General features: G+C 50.0%; 1 protein-coding gene across 1 annotated transcript; it reads right to left on the bottom strand.

Moving 5' to 3' along the window:
* Positions 1 to 431: 431 nt before the first annotated feature.
* Positions 432 to 16,845, bottom strand: LOC135577823 (cilia- and flagella-associated protein 52-like). Its single transcript, XM_065047945.1, has 13 exons — positions 16,677 to 16,845; positions 15,809 to 15,945; positions 15,161 to 15,289; positions 14,153 to 14,252; positions 13,581 to 13,697; positions 7,691 to 7,791; positions 6,571 to 6,741; positions 4,858 to 5,006; positions 4,046 to 4,191; positions 2,715 to 2,866; positions 1,989 to 2,091; positions 1,715 to 1,826; positions 432 to 1,054 (listed from the first exon to the last, which is right to left on the bottom strand). Exons 1-13 carry the CDS (start codon positions 16,716 to 16,718, stop codon positions 879 to 881), a joined length of 1,635 nt encoding a protein of 544 aa, XP_064904017.1. The 5' UTR covers positions 16,719 to 16,845; the 3' UTR covers positions 432 to 878.
* Positions 16,846 to 17,864: the final 1,019 nt, after the last annotated feature.

Below are 17,864 nucleotides of genomic sequence, written 5' to 3'. Positions count from 1 at the left end.
GGAGGTCAGAGCTCAGCTGAAGGCAGGAGGTGGGTGACGGCAGTGGGGCTGGAGGGACAGCGGGGCTGGGGGCATTTGGCAGGGCAGAGCAAGGCCCATGGGGAGGACGTGGCACAGGAGAGGGTGCTGGGAGCTGGGGGTGCTGGGAGCAGCAGGGGGTCCCAGTGGGTGTGGGGGGCACAGGGTGCAGGTGGGATGTGCGGGGCAGGGGGTGCGGTGGGTGCTGGAGATGCTGGTGGGTGCGGGAGGTGCCGGTGGGTGCGGGAGGTGCCGGTGGGTGCGGGAGGTGCCGGTGGGTGCGGGAGGTGCCGGTGGGTGCGGGAGACGCCGGTGGGTGCGGGAGGTGCCGGTGGGTGCGGGAGGTGCCTGTACTCTGCCCGTGTGCTGCCTGTGCTCTGCCTGTGCGCTGCCTGCACCACTGTCTCCACGCCTGTCTGCACCACTGCCTGCACTGCTGTCTGCACTAAACACAGCAGACTGAATTGAAACAACAAGTTATTCATTAAATAAGAGACAGGAGAGTGCAGAGAAGAGAGAGACCATGTGAAAGCAAGAGAGAGCCCACAAATGAGTAGACGTACAAGGCAGATGATGCTGAGACGGGCAGGAAAGGCGGCAGTAACAACGCAAACTGTTACAACAACTGCCAAGGTGATTTTCGGAAGTGATGAATCCAAAACAAACAGCAAATTCTTAGCTCCCCTGAAAAAAATTGAGCTAGAAAGGGTATCTAAGGACCTGGTAAATGCATACCAGGGAGCAGAAATATACTGTTTACTCTAAGAGAACAAACGATTGACAACAAACTGAGTGGTAAGAAAAGAGCATTTCCAGGGCCGGCCGGGGAAGCAGCAGCCCAGCAGCTCCGGCACCGGCTGTCAGCCCGAGCTGGGCTGTTTCCAGATGAGGACGGCACCGTCCGCGCTCACGCTCACCATGTACTTGTTCGCGGGGCAGATCTTGAGGCGGGTGATGTTGCCGCTGTGGCCCACTCCCACGTGAGTCACCGTGCCCTCCTTATAGTCCCACAGTTTCACCAGATGGTCGTCACCACCTGCGTCAGGCACAGAGGAAGAACAAACGATTACAATGACAGGACAAGGGGTAATGGGATCAAGCTGGAACACAAGAGGTTCCACTTCAATTTGAGAAGAAACTTCTTCTCAGTGAGGGTGCCAGAGCACTGAACAGGCTGCCCAGGGGGTGTGGAGTCTCCTTCTCTGCAGACATTCAAAACCCGCCTGGATATGTCCCTGTGCGACCTCACCTGGGCGTTCCTGCTCCATGGGGGGATTGGACTGGATGATCTTCTGAGGTCCCTTCCCATCCCAAACATACTGTGATACTGTGATACACCGAGTTCTGCTGCTTTTCGTCCCCGCTCCCAGGCAAGGGAACGCTTCGGTGTTCCTAGGAAGAGCAGGATGTGTTTTCTTGGGCATTATGGCAAAAACTGCTTCTGTTCTGCTGGGGTCAGTGTCCAGTGAAGGGCTCAGGACCTTCACCAGCAGATCCCAGTGAGCTACAGCAGCATCTTCCCAGTCTGAACTACAGCCTGAACCACAGTATTTTTCTTCGGTGATTCATGTTCTTTTCCCCTTTAGCTGACCCCTTTTTTCAGCTTTTTCGCACTGTACTGAGATCCTTGGTTCACTGCCTTGCTTTTCCTGGTCTTAAGACGACCTCCTTTCTCCAGCTCCAACCACGCACTCACCTGTGACAAAGGACGCCCCGTCCGATGTGATGTCCATCCCGTTGATGGAGCTCGACAGAGAGCCTTGCACTTCTCTGATTGCGGAGCCATCGAGCACTTCCCAGTACACGATCTAGAGAGCAGAGCAGAGCGGGGCGCTCAGCTGGCCGTGAGCAGCACACGGGTTTCAGCACCGCCCTGGGACACAACCTGCTGTGCAGGGACAGGAGTTTCACCCCAGAACCAGCGCCAGACCGTGTGTTGTGCACTGCAGAGTTCCTGCAGCTTTGCTCACCTTTCTGTCTGTTCCACTGGTGATTATCTGGTACTCTCCGCGATGGTAACACACGCATTTGAACAATGTGTTGTCTAGGATCATTTGTTTTCTCACGTAACGCCTGCAAAACACCCCAAAATGAGACAGAGCAACAGCGTCAAAACCCAAACTTTGCCTGCCTGGAATGTCTCTGCCTGTGCTGTACATCAGATCTCTCTCCTTGGATATTCTCAGGCACTGCTCTGAGTTCAGGGTTCCATGAAGCCCGTTAGGCTATCAGTTCTGTTTCCATCACAGCTGCCCTGTAGGACTCTTGATCTGCTGTCGTACGAAATGAAATGTTTAAACCCAGAATGCTTTAAAGGTGCTGTTCCCTATGCCAAGGTGTCCTCGGCCTTACCCCAGTGCAGAAAGTCTGCAGATCCGCAAGAGCTCGACACGAGTCACAAAGTTCTGGAAAACAGAGCTAGTGGCAAACTTGGGAACTCACCCGCTCCACCTTGGCCAAGCAGGATCCCGCACAGGAAAACAACCGCAGACAAAGGTTTGTCTGAGCTTTTCTGAAAAGCTTCTCGAACTGGAGGTTCTACATTCCCTGACCCGATTGTTCTTTCTAGAAGTTTTTATCTCTTAATGCTCTTTTTCCCCTCCTCCTCGCTCTGTGGTGTCCCAAACCGGGCACAGTGACCCTACAGATATTACCAGCACTCCAAGTGCCTTCGCAATACTAATCTGTCGCCTTACGCAAGATCCCAGATGACGCACGTTCCGTCCAGGCTGGCTGTGACACCCTCTTTGTCGTTCTTATTAGTCTTGATGCAGGACACGGCACCTCTGTGCTCCTTCAGAACTCCCCTCAGCTTCTGGGTTTTCTCACCAATATTCCAGATCCTCACCTGAAAATCAGCAACACACATCTGCTCTGGTACCAGCTGGTCCTGCCGGAGCTCAGGAGGAGCTTTCCTGAACTCTGCCTTTCTCTGCCCACACGTACAGCAGCTCAGTCCCAACCGTCTCCATTGGCCTGTGGGTTATTGGTGCAGCTGACCTGTGAAGCTCAACTGAGTTCTCCACAGTGTAATCCACTTGCTTCAGGAATTCGTGGCCATCAACCCCAGGCCTTGGTTTTGCCAAGTGCCCGCTCTCCCATGCTTCATTTTACACAGCTCTTGATCAGGAAAAACCACCCAGTCCACGATCTATTGCCAGTGGTGCTTTCAAGATCAAAGCACAAAGCTGCTGCAATGGAATAGAAAGGAGCTACCCGCTATTTGTCATACAGAGAATGCCAGGAAGGAAATACAAAACAGCTCTTTAAAGCTTCGATGTGAAACACGTGCCTGAAAGCACCTCTTTTCCCTGTGCTGGTAACAGCCAAAATCTTTCTGCTTTGAGGCCTTGATCCTTCACACCTTGCACGTCCTGTCCCACTAGTGCCAAACATTGCAATGTCTGTTCACCTCGACATTCCACTAAGGCCAAATCCCAGGGAAAATTTAGACATTTCGACACGGGCATCAAAGGCAGAGAAGAGCTGACCTTCCACGCTTTCGAGGCTGATGCCGAGTTCCCGAAGGGATCTGGATGTCCAGTTGCCACTTGCTCAAAGCTCAGAGCATCCCGATCCCTTCAGCAACCCTGAAGTCACAGCTTCCTGAGGACTGATTCTGACAGAACCATTGGCATCGCAGAGCAGCTTTTTTGTGTTCCCAATGAGTACTGCAAGTGCGCCCCTGCGGTTCTCCTTTCTGCTTAACCAGCCTTTGGTTGTAATTCTGTCTCAGCTGCACAAATACAGCCAAATAGAGGGGAGAGACAAATGAACAAAAAGGATTAAGAGCATATTCTGCATTAGAAGGATTTCCAAAACGGCCATGCCAGAAGAAATCGGGGCACTGTTTTACATGATGCCCTCTGAGAACAACAGCACATCTCAAAAGCTGATATCTTTGAACTCAGCCCTTGGCTCAAGCGGCAGCTCAGAACAGCTCCCTTTCTGACTGAGCACTTCCAGGCAATTCGCAGGCCCTGTGATGAGCGCACGAAGCTGCTCCAGGTTTTGAAGCACAAATTACCTGCCCGTCACCTCCTCCGCTAATGATCTGTTTGCAGTCGCTGGTCGCAGCAATTGCCGTCACTCCCAGGTTATGGGCGTTGTTGATCTCGTACATTGGCTCTCCCGTAGCGGGCACGAAGGCGCGGATTTTCCCGTCATTCCAAGCTGATGAACAGAAAGAAAGAGACTGCCCGGGCGCACAGACTTTCCTCACACTGTTGTCGCTCTTTCCTTTCCAAACCAACCCCTTTTTATAAAGAAGTTCCCACATAAGGCCCACGCTGTTAGATCACCAGCATACCCGTGAAAACCACTGTACTGCAGATGAGCCCGCAGAGCTACGGTCCCAAACACACTGTTGAAATGGAATTGCTTTTGGATTCTGGCTGTGGACAAAGTGGTGTGGTAACCATGGGGAGGCTGCACGGCTGCTCTAGGACTGCAGGAGTCCCTGTGTCAGCAACTTGCACATGGCGATGGACGGCGGCTTTCTGCAAATGTGCTCTACATACATCACAGGTGAAGCTGCTGCACACAACAAGGTTGATATTTTAGAATTAGGTAATTTAAATAAGACTGAACCGCATTCTGGATTGCCGGAATTCACTGATCCAAAGCAAGGTCTCCAGCCCTTGCCTTCTACCCTCACCGCAACTGCAGCACCAGGACAGCGGGGCTGCCAGCAAAGTCCATCGGACCAGCTGCAAGCAAAGAGGCCTTTGGGTGTTGCCATGAACTCCATTTAAACGCTTTCCCAATTTAATCTTCTCTTCGTTTTAACATACTGATGTTTATTAAGTTGAGCAACCACGGCTCTGGACTGACCATTACCTGAAACGATGACCATGCCGTCCCTCGTCACCTCGACCGCGTGGCGGGTGACGTTGGGGACGGTGATTCGCAGCCACTCCAGACGTTCCGGCGTGTACCACACTCGAATGTCGTTTGTGGAGCAGGTAACGAACAAGTCCGAATGTCCCCTGGAGAGTTCAGAGAGGAGAGGGAACGAGGAGGGGCACACAGAAACGCTCCTTGCTTTGTCACAGCTCAAATCGGCCTCCAAAGCTCGGCTTTGCTAACCTGCAGCTGGGATCTGCCCCACAGGGATCCCCATGGCTAAGACAAAGGCCTTTTTTGGAGGAGCACCTTTCTCACATGAAATTCCCCTGGTTTGGGTTCTCTTCAAAGATTCATTTTAAGGAACAGTTAAAGTTAAACTAAAAGAACTCTTTCTGCTGAAGCTGTGACGTTTATTCCCCATATTCAATCTCTAAACAACTTCATGTGTTCTATAGAATAGACACAAAAGTGGGTGTAAAAGTGCTGACTGCCCAGGTTTAACATCAGCCACTAACAGCAGCCTCACATTGTAAAGATGTCATTTGTTATCTTGCTTACTGGATGATTCCCATTCAACAGCGCTGAAGGCAATAGAAATGATGGCAAAGTCTGTTCATAATACACTTGTTATAAATGTTGGAATAAAACAAGACCTGCAGCATTTCAAAAGCCATGGGACACAGTGCTTTGAAATAAGCTCTAAGCCACTCGTCCTAGGGATGCAACAGAAAGTGACATCTAGAAAGGTACCGCGAGCTTTTGTTCAACAGCTCCATCAATGCCCAGAAAGATGAACCAGGACAGAGAAAACCGGCACAACACAAGTGTGGCCTCTTTCAAGCCCAGCTTGCACGGGTGCTTTATCAACCAGGATAACATCAGCAAGTGAAGGATTCTGAAATAAGCCAGAGCAGGGAAATTAAGCCCGTATTTCCCCATCAGCAATAGGCTTTGTTCAAGAGCAGGCAACAGATAAGAAGTTCAAACATCTACGCAAGGATGTAGTCCTGTAGTCCTTACAGTCAGCACCAATGGCTGTGACACAGGCGTGTCAATCAGCGGTATCAGCAGCACATCACCCTAAAGCTCCACCTGATTTTCTCATTAAATGAGAAGATGTGGGTTTGAGGCTGGCGGCAGGCAGGGAGGAGCGCTTCCTGCACCCTGCACTCCCTGCACCTCGGTGACATCTGATCCTTTGTGCTGGGCCGAGAAGCGAAGCAATAAAAATACGCCAAAAATGTTCATTTGGATCAAAATCCCATTTTCCATCTGGAGAGATGATCCACTGTGGGTTTAAAAAAACAAAAGAAAGAGTCACGATGCTACTACCCAGGAAGGGAACATTTGCTGTGCGTTCACAAGACAAATGCAGAGCGACCCTGGGACAAAAGGGGGAGGCTGCCACCCCTGCCGGTGCCCAAACATCAATAATTCAGGTCTTTTTACTTATCATCCTTTCTGCAGATCAGTGATTTTTCCAGTGCTCCAACTGAACTGCTGCCTTCTGCTTTGAAGCAGCTGCTCACCGTCCCCCCGGCGTTTTTTGGGCAGGTGACAGCATCGCCCGTATCAATCATCCCAACAGATGGTACCAGGCTCTGGGTTCCTGTGGTAAAAGCTGCGCACACAGGCACCCTGACCTCAGCGGCAGCTCCTCAAGCTTCTGCACCAGCCAAATACAGCCCAGCCCGTTATACTCACTCAGGAAAAACAATGTCGTTGACGGCTTCGGTGTGACAGACGGCGACCAGCTCCTCTTTAAATGTAGTGTAGGCAATGCGGTGCATCTGGCCTTTATTTGTCCCTATAAAGAACTGGTCGTCCCGACCTCTACACGTCAGGGAAGTGACAGCACCTTCAACTCGCATTCTCCTGTGCAAAGAAAGCAAAGGTTTGGCCATACATTGACCTCGAGGAACTTTCATTTTCCAGCTTCTCGAGAATTCCACTTTCGCTGTTTCCCCAAAAAGCTCCGCACTAGGCTGTGATATCAAGACGCAAGAGCGTGGGCAGGACTAACATTCCATTCCCAGTCACGTTTCCTACTTCCCATGATCTTGCCCGTCCCACCTGCTGCTCTGCCAGGGCTGGCACAGGCAGCGCTTTGGAGACTTGATTTCCTGCACCAGGGCCTAAGGTAACAACAGCTTTGTTGATATTCTTGCTCAAGTGCACTTCAATATCCCACTTTCAAGGATATTTCCAGACAGTTTAGACCTTCTGGGAATAGTTTCAGTCGTACAAAGCTAAGCTTGCAGAACTGTACACTTGAAGGGGATATTCAAGCAATGCCAAATGAGTAGGTGTGAGCCCAATTTTCAAATCACGTATGGGGAAATGACGCCTGCAGCTTTCTATCTGGTATGCAGAAAAAAGCCTTGCAAATACTCCAGCACTTCCAGACACGTGCCTATCAAATTAGCAGAGCCCTGCTTTACAATCCCATGACCCCCAACAAACCCTTTTGGAGATGGCAACTACTACTCTTTCTCACCCGGCGTAAATAAGCGTCATTCTATTGACTTCAACAAATCTGTCTGGCTTGGCATCAGTTTAGGATCTGACTCCTACTGCTCCAAAGGAAACAACAGTCATTTCCAAGGAAGGATCAGAGGGCACTTCCCTGCAAACGCACGCAGTCATTTTCAGTTTGCTCCAACCTCATGACGCTGGAACCAGACCGTGTATTGTGTCTGCAGGACTGAAAAACTGAGACTGACTTGGATTATGCCTTTCCATAGAAATGATTGGTTCTCATACCGTGACCCTTTTGGAGGAATTGTCACCTCTCCCCTCCTGATTCTTCCAGCTACAAACTCACTTCTTTACTTGGAAGTCTGAGCCCGTACAGAGAGCTACAGTCCCTTCTCCGGTGCCGACTATTAAACCTCCTGTCTTCGGCAAAAGCAAAGCTGTGACTCCCTAGGAGAAAACAGGATGAAAACGCAATCGGATGGGAGCAGAGGCTCCTTGCTGCTGCAGCCACGCTGAACAGCACAACGGAGTCTCTACCGGGCTCCCGACGGCGGTGCTTATCTCACTCCAATATGGCTTTGTCAGTATTTTGTCACTGACCTGGGCTAAAGAGTGGCTCTCTAGAGGGAGAAGGGAGAAAAGAGTTATTAATTGCAGGTCTATATGAACTAATACAGTACGAGGAGCGAGCAAACAGCATTATCTTGGATTCTTCAGAGCAGCTGGGACCACGTACAGAGCCTGACCTCATCGCAGCAAGCGATACCCACATCGGGGACCGGCACTCACGCTTTTCCTTCCGCGTGTCCTTCATCCAACAGCCACGAAAACAACAGAGGATACAACTCAGCTTCAATGGTCTTTCCTACAGCTCTTTTTAGGATGATCCTCTGCGTCTCAGGCCTCTCTCTCTGCCTGAAAGATGCAATCCCATCTCCCACCTATTAGGAATCAAATACGTTTGTCACAGGAAAGCTTTGGAAATGAGTCAGCCCATGGTCAACACGGGTTTCTGCTGTTACTGAGCAGAGCAGATCAACGGGAGGCCAGCCACTGGAAAAGGAGAAATGCTGTTCGGTGGATAAAGTACCAGGCTACAGGAAAAAAAGGCATGACAACAAAATCAACAAAAAACACCCAAACAAATGAAAACAGTCCTCAGCCTTCCACAAAATACAAGTGTAAGAAGAGTCAGATCTGCTTCAGTTCTGCCACCTGTGAAGTAATATTACTGTTCCATGTACAACAGATTAATTCTTGAAAATCACCAAGAGACTCCAAGATAGGCTGCCAGAGGAGTGAAATGACTTCTGTGGGGTTAAATCACAGTATCACAGTATCACAGTATGTTTGGGATGGGAAGGGACCTCAGAAGATCATCCAGTCCAATCCCCCCATGGAGCAGGAACGCCCAGGTGAGGTCGCACAGGAACATGTCCAGGAGGGTTTTGAATGTCTGCAGAGAAGGAGACTCCACACCCCCCTGGGCAGCCTGTTCAGTGCTCTGGCACCCTCACTGAGAAGAAGTTTCTTCTCAAATTTAAGTGGAACCTCTTGTGTTCCAGCTTGGTCCCATTACCCCTTGTCCTGTCATTGTTTGCCACTGAGAAGAGCCTGGCTCTATCCTCACGGCACTCACCTTTTATATATTTATAGACTTTAATAAGGTCCCCCCTTAGCCTCCTCTTCTCCAGAGAGACCCAGCTCCCTCAGCCTTTCTTCATAAGGGAGGTGCTCCACTCCCTTCATCACCTTTGTTGCCCTACGCTGGACTCTCCTGTTATTCTAACTTGGGAAAATATCCCTACGAGCTTGGGCGAACTTCTGCATGAGTGAAATGGAAAGGACAAAACCATGAAATAAAGGAGCTTTATGCCACCAAACTGGAACTGAAAACGAAGTTCCCGTCCCAGAGGCGCCTGCAGAACCTGTGGCCGGCGGCTGTTCCGCCCAGACAGACCCGCAGGGACGGGCAGGAGCTGTTGGACTGACACCGTAAGTCACAGTCCAGACTCCAGCAGCATTTGCCGCTCCCAGGTTCATAAGCACCATTGCCAGCCCTTGGGATCCCACCAGCAGGTTCGCAACGTTCACATTGTTTCTCCTTTAAGCCCGAGCCATTATGGGAAAACAACAATTTCTGTTTGGTGGTGGCTCTTTGGGGAAAAACAATGCCCAGCTCCAGCATTTAGTGTTGTGAAAGCACCAAGAAGTCAATTCTCAAAGAGCGACCAAGAGGCAACTCAGAGTAATTCTGTATTGATTCCCCAGGAAGAAACCCCTGTCGTGGGCTTGACTTGTGACTGGGGAACACACACAGATGTCGCTGCTTTAGGATTCAAAGTCTGACATCTAAGCAGCACCCCCAGCCTTCCTGTGCTTCTCAAGCATTAATCTGGCCGAAGCCCGGGAAATGTTCAGCATTTAACACCTTCAGAGGGTTTAGAAAAACCAAAGCCACAAAGTGTTGGTTTTGTTCGCGGAAAGGACTGAAGGTCTAAGGAAGGAGAGAGAAGAAGTGAAGAAAGAAGAGAAAACAAAATGGACATCTGAGCTGTTTAGACCCAGAAAGGACACGGAAAAAGCCACAGGCGAGGTCTGATGAATCTGGGAAAATTACTTTGCTTCGATTACCCACGCAAATAGAAGCAATTGGTTGTTTTTAAAGGCTTGCTTATACTTTTTAAAGGAAAAAACCCCAAATCACCATAAGCGTTACTGTGCATTCCAGCGCTGGCAATGCAGGCAGCCTCACACCTACCTACGCATCGGCTTAAAGACGATTTAACTTGAGGATCAAATAACCATGGGCTGCAGAAAAGAACCTGACACACGCTCTCCTGCTCTGTGATTCACCAGCACTGAGTTCCCCGTTCGCCGGCTCCAGCAGCAGCACATCCGCAGTCTCCTGATGGGTGACAAACACGACCTGCGGAGAGGATCTTCTGCCACATTCTCACAGCGGCAGCGGCGCCGGGTTTCGTGCTAATATTCTCAGCAAACGCACAAGAACAAAGGGATTCTTTTGCATTAGAAAGACGATCCACAAGCAGAGCGGTTTCTGAGCAATGCTTCTGGAAACTTCCTCCGAGGCGCTGGCAGCGTTTGGCGAGTCCCCTGTTATCACGGGCCCATCACCTGGCTGCTGAGCTCCTGGTCTGCGGTTTTGCCTGTAAAATCTTCCACCTCAGACGCCCTTTGGGTTCAGCGTTATGGCAGGTGGCAGCATTACAAATGCAACCTATGACTACGAAGTTTATCTGATTACAGCTGCCAGTGCTCTTGTAGGTGAAATGCAGAGTCTAACGTAGGAGGTTAAAAATATCTCCATTCATTATTGACTGCTCACCCAAAGAAACCAGCGCTTTCAAGTACGACTATAAATAAAAACCCCATCAGAACTGCAGCCTGCCCGGTCCCTTCCTGCAGGGATTCCTGCTCTTTGTCCCACTCGGATCTCTTGCAAAGTTCTTGAGCGCTCTGTGAACTCTTCCAGCGCATCTCCTGTCAATATTCATTTCTTTTTACAATGCAAATCACTCCAACTACTTCTGAACATGCGTTTGCAATTGTACATCCCTCTTCACATTCCAACGGGTGCCTTACAGCTCCTCAGGCCCGCGGCAGGGAGCAAAATTAATGCTGCTGTTTATTCCAGTCTTTATACACCTTAGAGACAGGCACTTAAACTTCATTCCAGGTAGATGGAAAACAAGTTGCTTCATCATAACAAACTATTTTGCCACTCCTCTTCAAAACAGAAACCAAGAAATCTTCAGATCGTGTCTATACAATCAACACGTTCTTATGTATCTAAAGGCAAAGTTCCTTTAAGGGTGCCCCACCTTGTTTTCAATAGAATCGCCTCCTCACCCCGCAGTATCTAAACCCTTTACAGATGTGCTCGGCGTGGGGCGGCTGTGGACTCCAGCTTTGCAGTTTCATGCTTTGCCACCGGATCGTAATTCCCCGGTGCAACTGGTGAACATGGGTTGCAGAGGTTTGTTCTCAAACACAGACAGCATTGCAATGCGTGGCTCCGGAGGGGAGAAGTTTTGGTACAAGTGCTAATGCAAGGTACATTTCCAAGAAAGACACACAAGATGTCTTGGTTAGCAACGGGATGGACTAAATTGTGTGGAAACAAGGATGCAAATAGTTTTGTTTTGATAAACGCTGTGGTTTTGACTCGAAAAAACATCTGCAAAATACCTCTTTCGGCACTGGAGGTGAGGCTACAACTGGAAATTTCTGCCATAAAACACGAGATCCTACGTGTGTCCAGCGAGCACTTGTTGACAGTCCAGTGACAAGGCATGATTTGTGTGCAGAGATGTGCAGGGGGTGGGCGGAAAGGGAATCAGAGCACGGAGCTGGGAAAGAGAGCTGGAAAGTATGAGAGGGGATCTGTGGCCGAGGCACTGACAGTAACTGCAGAGAAAAACGTCCCAGCGCCTTCCCAGTGACGGAAGCAACACGGGTTTGCCCTGGTGAATTCCCCTCCTCGGGCACAAGGGAAGTGCATTGGGAAGAGCGAGGGAGAGAGCAAGAGAAGGGGTGACGGGGCTGAGCGCGTCTGACCGAAAAGCCTGTGAACAGGAACGCCTGTTTGAAGCGGGAGGGGAAAGGAGGAGACTGGGAGGACTCCTCGCTATTTCCACCCAACGGGAATGTCTCCTTTTCTCTCCCGGCTCCCCCAACGACCAGTGCCACATCCTAAGAAGCTGCCACCACATTACAGTCACAAACCCAAGCTGAAGCCAGATTAGCGCCTACCAGCTCAGGGCTCGTCCACAAGGCTGGCAGGCGGCTGTGATGAGACCCACTTCTGGATCTTCCCTTCTCCTCAACACCTTGTCAGCCTCTTGCACAGTCAAGGGGCCTGTTTGCCCTCAGCTTTTCACTCTCAGAAGCCATGTCAGCTGAAGCTCATGATGCTCCAAAGGTCTCTGCCACAAACTGCCGTTCCTATGGATCTGCCTTACGATAAAACCCCTCACAGTACGCACTGGACTGTGCTCTGGCTTTGAGCCTTGGCTTTTTCTTTTGGACCCCCAAACGGCACAGCATCCTGCTCGTGACCCTGCCTGACGGCTTCTTTAGCAGTGCTCTCAGAAGTGTATTTTTGGTGAAGTTTTGTTTCAAGTGCATTTGGCACCTTTCCCTCAGCCCTGAGGACACGGGAGTTCAGGCCCTCGGGTGGCTTCAACCAGGGGCTCTGGGCGAGGTGCACGTGCTGCGAGATGGAGAAGGACTCAAAGCACGCAGGCATTGGAAGGGGAGGTGACAGTCACCAAGACCTTGGCCTAAGAGACAGCACAGAGCAGCCACGGGTCCTGCGTGGACGCAAAGCCCTGCAGGGGGGCAGCCGGACAAGGGGGCTCAACCGCGGCCAGTGCGGGTGTCCCCACACGGGGACACACCTGCAGCGAACTTACCATTGCCAGCAGGAAAACAAAACACATCCATTCCTGTCCTTTAAGAGGGACACAGAGAAAAACTACTTGCATTCCTACAATATAAGTGGGAAAAACAAGTAATAACTTCTCCACCCTTCTGGAACAGATCAACATTGAACTGTATTTCAAAGGATTCAGTGGGTCCAAGTTATCCCGGAGACATGGGCCTGCATTTGTAACGCAATAAATATTTCATCTGGAAGGGGCACGTACATGGTTTGGATGCACCTGTCCAAGCAAAGTTCAGGAGGTTGAGAGAAACAAGCCCAGAGGAGCGTTTTCTTTGGGGCTGACTGCTGAACTGCTCTTACAGCCCCTGTGGGCTTGTGCTGCTCTCAGAGCAGATCTGCTGCCCCGCAGGACAGCGGCCCCGCGGCATCCTCTCAAACAAGCGCTTCCACCAGCCTTCCCAGGAACGTCCTCTGTCTCACTCCAGCTCGTATCTTCTTAAAAGAAGCAAAAAAGTCAGGAACTACTCCATTTTTATTACTGCTTTTCACTTTCTATGACGTTTACCAGATTAATTGTACAAGAGTTTGTGGGATGACACACGAGATTCAAGTAAAACCCAAATTCTGAGCCAAATGAAGCTCAACGAAGGCGGGACAATGGGCTCAGCCTTCAGCATCAAGACCGAGACACAAGGAACTGACAGCGCAGGAAAAGCGTTAGTCTGAGAACCCGCTTTGTGATGGTTCTCCCGCAGGTTGCTCTACCTTCAGTCACTGACAAAGAGCAGGACAAGGACAGAATTGGAGTCACAGAGCTGCTACTCACCATGCTCAACTTCTTCTTCTGGGGCCCACAGGCAGTCAGCACCTTGCTGCTTGTGTTCACTTTCAGGACATCTCCACTCGTCGCGCCAAGATGAAAATCACCATCATCGTCTGTCATCTATAAGAAAGCATAAAGAAAAAGAGATCACGGTCTGGATCCTGAGACCCGTGTCCCACGCCTGACACTGGGCTGCACCAACAGCTTTAGTTCAGTGGATTGCCAAGAGTTCACCTGGGGGAACCCAGCCAATGTTTCTGTTCCATCACACGCACAGATCCAGAACACTGCTGAACGCCAGACACTTTCTAACCAAATCTAGATCATATTTGGAAGCATAAAAATACGGGTGCCGGAGCCCGTGACCGTAATACGTGCTGCTTCTCTTGAGGAGCATCCAGAACACTCTTTCCCAGAGGCCGTGGGAGATCAACTGCCATGGCCAATGCTGAGGAACTTCACTGCCGTCACGCGCTTGGGACCAACATTTCCAGCGTTATTAGAGAAACTCGTGGGTTTTCTCTAGTCTGTACAGAGTTTCTTAGTTTAGCAAAGTCATCTTGGCTGAAACGTACCTGAACACACACGCTGATTCCTCTCAGTTGCCCCGCGTAGCATTCAGATGGATGGATTGTTTTAGTTGCTGTGTCGAGTTCCCACACTCGAATGGTGAAACTATAAGAACAAATAGAGTGGGATCAAATCCACAGATGCAGCAACCTCCAAGTTTTTTCAGTACTACAAGAAGTAAAAAGCCTTCACAAGGCTCCATTATTCTGATCTTTCAATACGGAGAAAAAGAACAATATCAGAGAAGTCTCTCATGGAAACTTTTTCCGGGTAAATCAAAAATCTTAAGGCTTCAGCAAAAACATATGTGAGGACACTTTCAACTCTTTTCTAGCGCAATTTAATTGACGATGTCAGAGACGATGTCATATCTTTAAGCAGAGTCACCCTTACATTTACCAAAGTGCTAAAATTGCAAAGGCGAGCACTCATAAGTGCGAGTGCAGCCAAGAACATCCAAAGCCGTCCCTGATGCACAGGGAGGTGCAGGCCCTCAACGCGTTTAAACGTCAGCCTGGATATATGGGCGCTGCCGCAAATCCTTGCAAAACGCGACGTTTTGTACAACTTTTGTTACAAGCCAGTGACCAACTGTACATCACATCTGGTGAGGACAGGAGATCATCCAACGACCGGCAAGACATCATTGTTTCGACATTAATTAGCCATTGTTCAGGGGCACTCATTGACTGCTTTTCTTGTGTAAACACTGGCAACTAAATATTTTAAACACTGCACGGGGAATGCTGAGTACAAAATCCTGCTATCAGGAGCAGAAGTGACGCACGTGGGCCCCTGTGTGCTGCTCTGAAAACATATTGTTACATGGAGAACAAGCAGAAATGCCTTAAAGCTACAACCTGACGGGTATTCATGAGTCCATTCAGAGTAAAAAGAAACAACACAAGCACACAGTTGCTGAAGTTTCCTTGTAGTTCAATAAAGACTCTTTGTCAAAGGAAATAGGGCCAGGGGTTCTCTCGCTCTGCTCGTTCCTCTCCACAAACCCTTACTTTCCAGCAGTGACAAACACCTCGTCCCTGCAGCTGGAGCACATGACGACGTTGGCATTGCCGGCGCTGCGCGGCGAGGCCGGGCTCCCGCACACAGCCTCTCTCTTACTGACGTCCCACACCATCACCCTGCAGAAGAAAGCCTTGAAACAGCTTCGCTTTTTGACACTGCTTGGAAGTCAGTTACTAAAAAACAAAAGCAAGACAAAGCCTATTGTCCTGCAGTCTGTTCCTACCAGGACACACAACAGAAGTAACTTTGTAGAGATTCTACCCAAGAAAAAACTTGTCACCAAAGTGTGGAATTGCAGTTTACATCCCCTGCTCCTGAAGCAAGGCTACGTGGATTTATCAGATTCCTTCTGCGGAGCACGACTCAAATCATACAGAATCACAGAACAGCTTGGGTTGGAGGGCCCTTCCCAGCTCCCCAGTGCCCCCCTGCCATGAGCAGGGACATCTTCAGCAGCTCAGGGTGCTCAGAGCCCCGTCCAGCCTGGCCTGGGATGTCTCCAGGGATGGTTCAGCCACCACCTCTCTGGCCAACCCGGGACAGGCTCTCACCACCCTCCCTGGAAAAACGTCTCAGGCCGCCCATAGAATCTGATTCTTGTCAAAAATCTTGTGCCAAGAAGCGGAAATCCTTACCTGCCGTCGTCCTGGCCTCCCAGGGACACAAGATAAATGCCTCTGGGCGAGAACGAGAGTCCCTCGACTTTGCCCTCGTGCAGCGAGAGCCGAGCAAGTAACTCCTGCTTTGGGAAATCCCAGAGGATGACGTCTGCCTGCGGGGCAAAGCAGAAGGGGGGGATGGCAGAGCATGAGCTGTAACTCGCAGGATCAGGGAGAACAACGTTCTCTGGCAGGAAAGTTGTTCGAAGGAGCCCAGCCCAAGCTTCTCTGCAGCCCTGGGCACCCCTGACACAAAGAGGCTTCAGACTGGGTGCTGTAAGAAGCATTATTCCAGCTGAGCACTTGAGTAGCTCTGCTTCATTTCAGCACCTACATTTACCCTGAGACACTGAGTATCTGACTTAGGTTTTAAAATACTGAAAGCACTAAAACCTGATCCCTTCCAAGTGTCTTGAGGTCTTTCAAATAGGCAAAAATAAAACGAAAAGAACTTCAGAGGTCTGAAAATGCAGGTAGGGACCTGTCAAGGGCTTTTGAAAGTCCTAAGCAGCTCTGGAACTCAGGTCTCACTTGAAATAAACCAGCATTTATTAATTAATGTCTAATGAGATTTTGGCTGCCACACGCCCACAACACTTTGGATAAAAAGGACTGGAACTAAAAATCCCTCAATCCTAGGGAGACTGCTTCATGTTTTACAAAAACATAAAGGCACATCCAGCAACGGAGTAACTACAATTTCCCATTCCCTTCAACATCTTCCCATTGCAGATATTTATTTTCCAACCAAAGAAAAAATAAACGAAAGGTGTTCCCACCACTGGCAAGCCAACTCCAATTTCTCTGGTCAATACTAAGCGGTTAAAATCAGAGCATTACCCACCTTGAATCCAATGCAGGTGACTTGTCCTGAAGCGACGTACATCCCATCCCTGGACACGACAACGCAGGACACGTTATCGGCGTGGCCATGCAAGAAACTCTGTTTCTTAGTGTCCAGGTGCTGAATCAGCACCGTACAGCCCAGGGGGTACAGGATGTGCTCCCTGTCGGGGTGGCAGATGAGGCCACAGGGAACATGTCCTGCAAGAGAAACGGGTGAAAGATCCGCTGGCTGCCAACAGTTCAGGGGCTGCAGAAACCACTGGCTCCCCACGGTTTACCTCACAAGGCGAGGGGGGGGAAGGAAAAGAACCTTCCAGTTCTCCCCAGAGCTGTTCAGCAGAACAACCCCGTGTCGAACAGCACGGTCACCCTTGGAATAAGTGATGGCCAAAATTGGTAATGTTGAACAAATCGAGTAGGATTCAATTATATTATGCATATTGTTGTAAGCAGTAACTGCGCTTGTGCAAGTTTGATTATGTTTTGTAGAACCTTGTAGTAGTAGTTAAGGCAATGCCTGGATTGCCTGGATGGTGCCATAAATAACAGGACTCCCGGATGGTGCCACAGATAACAGGACTCCCGGATGGTGCCACAGATAACAAAGTTCCAGAGACGGAAATTCCCAGCGTGTGAACGAGCGTATAACATATATAAGCACACACGAAAAGTTGAGTGGTGTGCCTGTTGGCGGAACTGAGCTTCCCCCGGTCACCCAGCGCTGTTTTGCCTAATTACCACTTGCTAAATAAAATCGATTGATTGACTCAGAATCGATTTATTGGCTCTTATTTATAACAAATGTGATCTGTGTGTGGCGCAGGAGCTTCCCGTCCACTTGCTCCTCCATTCAGTCAGGTGCTGCAAGAGAGGGACAGAGAAAGAAACAGTCAGGACCGGATTAACAACCTCGTCATCCCTGTCCCCAAACCTGCAGGCGGCCTAGGAGGCCTGATCTAAGTTTGGCTCTTCTCCCTCTCTTTGCTGGAATCCTTCACTGTACAAATTTCTGTCATGAACACTCTCTGAACCAACCTGATGTGTTCATAGTTCCCAGCCCAGCGTCCATTCCTCAAGGTACCTCAGCATTTCCCTTTGAAACCACACCTGAGTGCCATCCCGTCCTGAGCTACCTCAGCATTGCCCACTGCAGCCTCCCCAACGCCATCTCCTCCCTGAGCTCCCT

Source organism: Columba livia, unplaced genomic scaffold (assembly GCF_036013475.1).
Source record: "Columba livia isolate bColLiv1 breed racing homer unplaced genomic scaffold, bColLiv1.pat.W.v2 Scaffold_141, whole genome shotgun sequence".
In the NCBI taxonomy this organism is placed as follows: domain Eukaryota; kingdom Metazoa; phylum Chordata; class Aves; order Columbiformes; family Columbidae; genus Columba; species Columba livia.
Note: the sequence above shows the minus strand (reverse complement) of the source record. Positions and strands in the feature narration are given on the sequence as shown.

Excerpts from the sequence above, each read along its gene's own strand:
- LOC135577823 (XM_065047945.1), bottom strand. The coding sequence starts at position 16,718 with ATGTACGTCGCTTCAGGACAAGTCACCTGCATTGGATTCAAG. Across the intron at positions 7,792-13,580 it reads AGAAGAAGAAGTTGAGCATG|GGAGTCACAGCTTTGCTTTT; the intron begins GTGAGTAGCAGC and ends GTTTTCTCCTAG. Across the intron at positions 4,192-4,857 it reads CGGCATGGTCATCGTTTCAG|CTTGGAATGACGGGAAAATC; the intron begins GTAATGGTCAGT and ends TCTGTTCATCAG.